At 45.2% G+C, this 9626-nt stretch overlaps 1 protein-coding gene across 1 annotated transcript; it reads left to right on the top strand.

Annotated features, from left to right (window-relative positions):
• Positions 1 to 3699: 3699 nt before the first annotated feature.
• LOC140533403 (Y-box-binding protein 1-like) lies at positions 3700 to 5356 on the top strand. The gene has a single exon (XM_072653074.1). It carries the CDS (start codon positions 3875 to 3877, stop codon positions 4838 to 4840), a length of 966 nt encoding a protein of 321 aa, XP_072509175.1. The 5' UTR covers positions 3700 to 3874; the 3' UTR covers positions 4841 to 5356.
• Positions 5357 to 9626: the final 4270 nt, after the last annotated feature.

The raw sequence follows: 9626 nt of genomic DNA, 5'->3' as shown, positions 1-9626 counted from the left end.
TTATCTGTAAAAATGGGAGGGTTGGACTAGCAGATGAGCCTATAAGACTCCTTTTTGCTCTATGTCTCTGATCTTATAACCCTCTTCCCTGGCCTTTGTCTAAAGGAGGCAACATTGTGAGATGGAAAGGACACTGGAAGCAGACGATCTAATTCGAATCTCAGCTTTGCCACTAACACACCATATGACTTCGGACATGTCCCTTCTGCTCTCTGAGTTTCACTGAGGATCTCATATTCAATGTTTCCAAAACAGATCACATTTTTCCCTGCTATAAAACCACTCATCTTCAGGACTTCTCTATTACTGTCCACGGCACCACCACCATCTTTCTAATCACTCAGCTTCGCCATTTTGGTTTCATCCTGGATTCTTCTCTTGTAGCTATTGCTTACGCTGTTCAGTAAGCTGCCAAGTCTTGTCATTTCTAACTTTACAACAGCTCTTTGATAAGTGCCCTTCTACTCTACTCCTACATCTGCTCCCTGAGTTGATTCAGGCTCATATCACCTCTCACTTGTACTATTTCAATAAGTTACTAATTGGCCTCTCTGCTTTCTCCTTTCTCCAAACCATCAGCTATTGATGTGAATTTTCCTAGAATACAGGTCTAGTTATGTCATTCCATTTATTCAGTAAACTCCAGTGACTCCCTGTTGATTCTAGTACCAAACACACAGTCCTCTGATTGGCATTTTAACTCTTTACAACCTGGCACATTTCTACCTTTCCAATATACTTATATATTTCATCCTTCCACAGTATCTGTGGTCCAGATATATTAAAGATGGCTTCCTTGATGATGTTCAGTCTCCTGCCTCTGTGCCTTTGCACTGTTGTCCCCCATGCCTGGAATAATACCCTCCTTCCTCACCACAAAGTCTCCTGGAATCTCTCATTTCCTTAAAACTCAGCTCAATACCACCTTCTGGAGAAACCTTTCCTAGTCCCCCTCTCCCATTCTCACCTCAAGGGCACTTTTCCTCTATGGTAATGTTGCATTTCATTTATTCATCATCTTGTCAGTCAGTCGGTAAGCATTTGTTGAGTTCCTACTAACTTTCAGGCATTGTGCTAGGTGCTCGGGATACAAAAACAGGCAGAAGACCGTTCCTGCCTCAAGGAGCTCACGATCTACTGAGGGAAACAATATGCAAATAAATACATACAAACAAGCTGTCTACAGCATCAGTAGGAAATAATTAACAGAGAGAAGGCACTAGAATTAACACTGGGAAAGGCTTCCTTTAGAAGGTAAGATTTTAGCTGGGACTTGAAGCTAGGGAAGCAAGAAGGGAGACCATTCCAGATGCGAAGGACAGACCGAGAAAATGCCTGGAGTTGAGAGATGGAAAGTCTGAATCAAGAGAGTACTTTACATGGTGGGGTATAAGGTGTAAGAAGACTGGAAATGTGTCTGGGGGTGGTGTGAGTAAGTTATGAAGCTTTTAAAGTCAAACTTCTGGAGGTGATAGGGAACCACTGGAGTTTATTGAGTAGTAGTATGACATGGTCAGACCTCTGTTTTAGGAAAGTCCCTTTGGTGGCTGAACAGAAAATGAATTGGAATGAGGAAAGACTTGAGTCAGGCAGACCTACAAGCAGACTATTGCAATAGTCCAAGTGTCCAGTGATGAGACTTTGTGCCATGATGGTGGTAATGTCAGAGGAGAGAAGAAGGTGTACTTGAAGGATGCTTCAAAGATATAATTGACAGGCCTTGGCAACTGCTTGGATATGGGGAGGTGGGGGTGACAGAGAGTGAGGAGTTGAGGATGTGAGCCTAGGGACTGGGAGGATGGCCACAGCAATAGGAAAGTTTAGAAGTGGGGAGAGTTTAGGTAGAAAAATAATTAGTTCTGTTTTAGACATGTTGAGTTTTAGATGTCTACTGACAGTCAGTTTCAAGGCAGTTAAAGATGTGGGATTGGAGGAGAGCAGAGAGGTTGGGGCAGGATGAGTAGATTTGAGAATGATCAGCATGGAGATGGTAATTAAATCCATGGGAGCTGACGAAATCACCAAGTATAGAGGGAGAAGAGGGTCCAGACTGAACCTTGAGGTACCCACAGGTGTTAGTAGGTGTGACCTGAATGAAGATCCTACTACATACATTCTATGTACACCTATACACACATATATATGCATGTACATGTATGTATATACACATACACATACATATACTCATATATATACATATATTGTGTCTCCCATCACAATATAAACTCCTGGAGGGAAAAAGGGGTTTGTTTTTGTTTCCCAAGCCCTTAGCACAGCACCTGGCACACACTGGGTGCTTATTAAATGCATGTTGACTGAATGATAAGTTGTAGAAGTGTGGCAAGGAAAAAAAAGTGAATTAAATTTTTAAAAATATATCATTAGGTCCCAGCCTCTGCTCCTTACTACTTGTGTGACCATAGGTAAATTAAATAATTTCTCTCAGTCTGTTTCCTTTTCTATAAAATGAAATTGGGACTAGATCTGTGGTTCTCAACATGTTATATCTGGAGATTTCTGAGACCCTTTCAAGAGAGTCCATGAGGTCAAAACTATTTTCACAATCATACTAACATGTTTTCATTTGCTAATATGATCTATATGGAGAGACATAATCCACATAAATAAGAGCCCTTTTGTGGGATGGTCTGTAATAATTTTTAAAGAGTGCAAAGGGGTCCTGAGACCAAAAAAGTTTAAGAATCACCAAATTAGATTATTTCTAAGGTTTTTCCAGCTCTGAGTCCAATAAAGTTTATACCCAATAATGATATCCTTTCAGAAAGTCCATAAGGTCAAAACTGTTTTCATAATAATATTAAGATGTTTTCATTTCCTAATATGATCAATATGGATAGATATAACTTGCATAAAGGAAGTTCTTGCAGGATAGTCTGTCATAATTTTTAAGATGTAAAGGGGTCCTGAGACTAAAAAAGTTTAAGAACCATCGGATTAGATTGTTTCTAAGGGGTTTCCTGCTGTGAATCTTATAAGGTGTACTAATACCCAACAAGGCTAGTTGAGCACCAGAGTCAGGAAGACCTGAATTCAAACCTAGCCTCAGACATCTACTAGCTGTGAGACCCTGGGCAAGTAGTTTGACCCTGTTTGCCTCAGTTTCCTCATCTTTAAAGCGAGCTGGAGAAAGAAATGGCAAACCTGTCCAGTTCCTTTGCCAAGAAAACTCCAAAGGGGATCATGAAGAGTTGGACGTGACTGAAAACAACCGAACAATCCACAAAACACCCAACAACAGTACTACGCATTTATACCTATGATTCACACCAACACTAAAGGAAGGCTCATTTCTTCATACCATGTGAGTGTCAAGGAAAGCAAAGCCCAACTCTGATCAAGCTCCTTTCCCCTGCCTCCTCTTCCTAAATTTAAGGGAGACTCGTTCTTCGTGTCCATTTTACCCAGTGATTGAGCAAGATCCTTGGCCAGTTTCAGAGTCAAGCTAGTAGGAGAATCGTAACCGATGAGCTTTAGGATTCCGAGTTGCATCTCCTCACTCTGCCAAGGGAATTCTACGTCCCCTCCCCCTTTCCCTGGGTCCAAGAGGGACAGATGCCCACCATTGTGACCTACCTTTGGGCCGGCCAATCCCTACCAGCCTAACTCTCAGCCTTGAGAGCGTCTTGCCCGTTGGCTAGCGGCCCCTATAAAACCCAGCTCCTTGCCTTCCTAGCCCCTCAGAGATGTCAGGTTGCTGAGCGGGGATTAGGTGTGGTGGGTGTGGGAGAGAACGACCCCGGGGAAGCCTCGCGGCCTTGGCGGCCGTCCCCCCCACCAGACGACTGGGCCACGGTTGGGGTGGGGGGCCGGGTGGGGGTGGAGAAAGGAGCAGGAGTGGCTGGGGGCTCCGGAGATGAAGAGTGCCCCTTGTCCCGCTGCGGTCACCGCGGGGGCCCAACCTCGCCCCGAGGGTCCCCTGGTTGGCTCTGAAAGCAAAGGGGTCGAGGCCGCTCCCACCCTGGTTCCGTCCGGAGAGAAGAAAGTGCTGGCCACCAAGGTCTGGGGGACGGTGAAATGGTTCAATGTGAGGAACGGTTACGGTTTCATCAACCGGGACGACACCAAGGAAGACGTCTTCGTCCACCAGACGGCCATCAAGAAGAACAACCCGCGCAAGTACCTCCGCAGCGTCGGGGATGGCGAGCCCGTGGAGTTTGACGTGGTGGAAGGCGAGAAGGGCGTGGAGGCGGCCAATGTCACCGGGCCCGGGGGCGCCCCGGTGCAGGGCAGCAAGTACGCGGCCGACCGCAGCGAGTACCGGCGCTGTCCAGCCCGCAGCAGCGGGCCGCCGCCGCAGGCGCCCCGCAGGAGCCGGCCCGGCTGCCCGAGAGCCGAGGGCCCCGAGAAGCCCGTCGAGGGCGCTGCGCCCGCCGGCGAGCACGAGGCGTGGAAGAGCTGCGGCCCCCGCCGGCCGGCCTACCCGCTCCACTTCGCCCGTCGGGCGCAGTACGTGGCTCTGACCTTGAGACGAGGTCCGGCGGACGGCGCCGACACGGAGCTGGCGGGCGGCGGGGAGCAGAGCCGCGTGGCTCGACGCGGCGGCTTCCGAGAAGGGAGGCCTCCCCTGCGTGGGGCTGGGACCGGCCGCTGGGGCCCCACTCTGCGCGCCGAGGGGCCGGAGGACGAGAAGGAGAACCACAAGGGCAAGAGAATCCGGAGCCAGCAGTCGCCCCAGCGCCGGTTCCGCCGCCACTTCAGTTACCAACATCGCAGACCTGGCAACCCCAGGCCTTCGGAGGGTCGAGAGGCCAAGGCTACGCTCAACGCCGACATCGGGTCCCAGGCCAAGGACAGCGGCCTGGAGAGCGGTCACGCATAGAGGCCACTGCCCAGGGCCAGCCCACCCCACCAGCAAACCATGGACCAGCTTCTAAGCAGGAAAGGGGAGGGACACCCTGCGATTCCAGCCTGAAAAACCCACCAACACCTTAGTTTGAGTTTTCTGTTGTTGCAAAGGCCCAGTGCACCAGGAAGGAGAGAGGCGACAGAGAGGGAGAGAAGGGACGTACCTGGGAGGCAGTCGTGAACTTTAAGTTATTCTCGTGGGGGCTTTGGTTTTTCCCCCCTTTTTTCATTTGTGTTTTAAGTGTGAGTTATTTTGGGAATTCCCTTGATTTCTGTCTCCTAAACCCCTCCCTCTTCCCCCTGCGATGGCGTGGAGAATCTTTTTTTAATCTGCTTTTTTTTTCTTCAAGATACTGGTGTGATTTGATTTCTATCCTGCCTCTCCATCCCCTCTCAAATGAGTGTCTCCCTGGGCAACCCTCCCCACCCCTCCCCCTCAGGCAAACTCGCAGGCACACGTTAAAATAAAAAAAAAAGGTCTTAATTTTAAAAGAAAGTAGCCATGTCTCTGATTTGATGGCACAGGATCTGCGTGTCCTGGGTTGGGGAGGAGAAAGAGGGCGATAGTGGAACGTTGGAGAAATTCTACCTCCAGGAAACAGAGTTGAGGAAGAGCTAACGGGCCATCATCATATATATCCAATCCACTGAACGATTGGAAAGGTAATTTGGCCACATATAGATCGTACTTCCCCTTCCCCTTCTCCCAATATCCTGTTTAGTAATCCTATGGATTGAACATACTCAAAAACTGTAACTTGTTAAAGTGGGGCTTTGCCCCAGGGCATCAAAATTTAAAGGACCTAACTCAGTCCTTTGGCAGGTGAGAAACAACAGGAGCTAAGTTAACTTAGTTATAACAAGGTTATATAAGCAGGCAAAACTGGAGCTACATCCCAGGTGAGCTCTCTAGCATGGTCCTGATATATCCAACCACCTCACCACAGGCATTTGTCCCAGGTTTAGAACTGCTAGTTATAGCTCTGATAGACTTCAGTCTTTCAGCCCTGACCTCAGTCCAGCCCTACCCCACTCACTATGTGAACCTTGAACAAGTTCATCTCTAAAGGGTCATAAAGTCCTTTCCAGCTCTGACATTCTAGGATATCCCTTCCCCTGCCACTTATAACCCTATTCCACCTCTCACATTGCTTTATTTTCTGGTGTTTAAAATGAACAAGAATTATACATACAGGTATAATGGCTCTAATGCATGTCTCCTACATGTCTGACACTGTGTTATGAACTGTAGTGGAGACAGGAGGAAAAGGCCTGGTCTCTGTCCTTGACGGGTTTCACAGTCTGGCGTTAGAGAAGACATATATGGGGACATGAAGGGTAATGTGAGGAAAATCACCAAATTGGCTCCAAATGGGAGCTAGATTGTATAGCTCTCACTGTACTGTTAGGAGAAGGAGGTAAAGTGTGGGCTAGGTGGTCAGCAGAAACTTCCTGGGGGAGGTAGTGGGTCTGGAGCTTAAATTGATATGGTTATCTTAATATTTTTTCAAAGTCAAAGCATCCAAAACACTCTCTTATTCTTGCCCTGCCATTTCTTGAGTATTCAATATTATTCTTCCTAAGAAACCCAGAGTGCAGGAGAAGAGAAACAGAGAATTCCTTAGGAATCCCAGCTGTGGAAACAACTAAATCAGATTCCTTCCAGGGGAATTGGAGGACAGGAGAGGATCTACTTTGAAGGATGAAGGGATCTGATTTGGAGGACTACAATCCCTGTGGGCTGTGAAGAAATCCAAAAGCAAGAGATAAGTATTGGAGTGAAGGGTGGGGTGGAGGGATGGTTTGAATTTAGATAATGTCTCAGGCCTGGGGGAGAGAGGGAAGCAAATGGGATTGTGAGCTGGACTTGTTCCCATAGCAATAGAACACCTCTACACATACCCTAAGACTGGAGAGCATTGTGACATGTGGCCTATCTCCTCCCATACCTTTAGCTAAGTATCCAGATTTGAGGTACATGGGATGAAGAAAACATAGTTAGAAAAGTTAAATTTTGAGGCTCCAATCTAAGCTCACAAGCACAGGAAATTGTGGAGTTTTTATCTAGTAAGAATAAGCAACCTGTGCCTTACTTTGATATCTATAGCCCTCCACAGTCTAAGCCCCAGATTAATAATTATCTGAGACTTCCAACTGTTGGCACAGACATGCTTAATTCACTTAGTAATCATTTAATTTGCTGCCATATGCAAGGGTTCTGTTGAACACTGAAAATCCAAAGAATTAACATAGGTACAATAGAGTTCTTGCTTTCGATGAGTTTATAATCTATTAGGGATAAGGAAAAGTTCAAAAATAACTAGGAAAAAGCAATTCAGCAAAATATCATAAGAAATTTGAAAAAGGATATTGTTCTCATAATTGGATTTCTTTGATGAAGGGCATCTGGAGGAGAGGGAACCTTAAAAAGAAGTCCCTAAAGATCATAGTTCTAGAGCTGGAAGAATCCTCAGAGGCTATCTAGTCTGAGTTTTCATTTTATATTTGAGGAAACTGAGTCACAGAGAGTTGAAGGACTTGTTTAAGGTCTCACAAGTGAGTGTAAGAGATGGAATTTGAACCCAAATCCACTTAGGAGAGGGAAAGAACTTGAAATGTGTTGTTAACCATCTTGATACTAATTCATCACTCTTGTCCTTTTTGAGTCCAGGGTCTTAGAGATTATTTAGTCTAGCCCCTTCACTTTACAGATGAGGAAACTGAGTCTCATAGAAGGGGAGGGCTTTGAAGAGCCAAAGTCAAAGGGGTAGAGCCAAGATGGTACATTAGGGGCAGCCACCTAGCTGAACTCTTGCAACATTCCCCTCCAAACAACTTAAAAATTATGCCTCAAATCAAATTATGAAGTGTCAGAGCCAACGAAAAGTAGAGGTGAGACATTTTTCCAGCCTAAGAAAACTTAAGAAGTCGGCAGGAGAAGTTTGTAGCACCAAGGTGGAGGCCTTTCTGGACCCCAAGCATGCAGCTGGGACAACAGTGACTACAGCAAGAACAGTGAACGACTTCAGGCGCTCTTACTCTAGAGAGGGTAAGGGGTTTACACAACTGGATTCTTTGTTGGCACTGGGTAAAACTGGTGCTTTTTGGCAACTCTATTGCTCATATATAGTTCTGAGTTGAAGTTCCAGGGTAGAGGGGAGTGCTAGGGGTTGGTCCTAAGGGAGCAGGAATCTTGGTTACACTATCAAAGCAAAGAGGAGTACTATGGCCCTTTCTGGGTGAAGACCAGAGAACAGACCAGAGAATAGTGTCCACACCTCTCCCTGTTTTACATCACCTTGGAAGCACCAAAAAATTTGCAGATCCCCAGAACTAGCTCTGAAAGCAGCAGCATTGAGAAAGAAAAAGCCTGAAGCTTGAACAGTGACTCCCCAATCCCCGATGAGCAGAGCCCAACTTTAACATTAAAGTCCAAAGAAAAATATGATATTCAAGAGAAGCATAAAAAGGTGAACATTAAAGAATCATCATAAGGTACCCAATAAAAGTCCTTTGGATAGCAGGGAGATCATGTCAGTCAATACTTAAAGAAATTAATTCAGGTTATTCACTGGAATGTCAAATATTGAAGAAGGCATGAATTATGTGTCAGTTATATTGGAATGATCTCTCCTCCCACCAAAAAAATAATAAAGGGGTGAGAAAGAGGGTTGCACTGGAAAAAGGAGGAAGGGAGAGGTAGAATGGCAAAATTTTCTCACATAAAAGAGAACTACAAGGAAGAATTTTTACAATGAAGGAGAAAATAAGGGATGATGGACAAAGCTTGAATCTCACTCTGCAGAACTGGCTCAAAGAAGGGAAGAATACACACACACACACACACACGTGTGTGTGTATAGAAATGTAACTTACTCAATAGGGAAATAGGAAAGAAAGGGGAAGGGATGACAACAAGAAGAGCAGATTAAAGGAGACAATGGTTAAAAACAAAATAGATGAGGAGAAAAAGGATAAAAAGACAAAGAAAGAAACAAAAGAAAATGGGATGGAGGGAAAATACCCAGTAATCATAACTGTGAATGGGAATGGGATGACCTTAGCCATAAAATGGAAGCAGATAGCAGAATGGAGTAGAAACCAGAATCCAACAATATGTTGTTTACAAGAGACATAGTTGAAATTAGACACACACAGTTAAAGTAAAGGGCTGGAGCAGAACCTAATATGGGTCAGCTGAAGTAAAAAGGCAGAAGTAACAATCCTGATCTCAAACAAGATTCCAGTCATGTCTGACTCTTCGTGACCCCATGGACCATAGCACATTGGACCTTTCTATTCTCTTCCATCTCCTGAAGTCTGTTCAAGCTCATGTTTGTTGCTTCCATGACACTATCTATCCATCTCATCCTTTGTCATTCCATTCTCATTTTGCCTTCAATCTTTCTCAACATCAGGGTCTTTTCCAATGAATCCCATTTTCTCATTATGTGGCCAAAGTTTCAGCTTCAGTATTTGTCTTTCCAATAGAGAGTCTCAATGTGTTTCTTTAAGTGTTGACTGATTTGATGATCTTGTCTTCCAAGGAACTCTCAAAAGTCTTCTCTACCACCACAGTATGAAAGTATTGATTCTGCAGTGCCCAGTTTTCTTTCATAGTCCAACTCCCACAGCCATAAATTGCTACTAGAAAAATCACAGTTTTGACTATATGGACCTTTTCAGCAAGGTAGTATCTCTCCTTTTAGTATACTGTCCACGTTTGCCATAATTTTTCTTCCAAGGAGCAAACATTTTTA

The sequence above is a fragment of the Notamacropus eugenii genome, chromosome 1 (genome assembly GCF_028372415.1).
Source record: "Notamacropus eugenii isolate mMacEug1 chromosome 1, mMacEug1.pri_v2, whole genome shotgun sequence".
Lineage (NCBI taxonomy): Eukaryota > Metazoa > Chordata > Mammalia > Diprotodontia > Macropodidae > Notamacropus > Notamacropus eugenii.
Note: the sequence above shows the minus strand (reverse complement) of the source record. Positions and strands in the feature narration are given on the sequence as shown.

Excerpts from the sequence above, each read along its gene's own strand:
- LOC140533403 (XM_072653074.1), top strand. The coding sequence starts at position 3,875 with ATGAAGAGTGCCCCTTGTCCCGCTGCGGTCACCGCGGGGGCCCAACCT.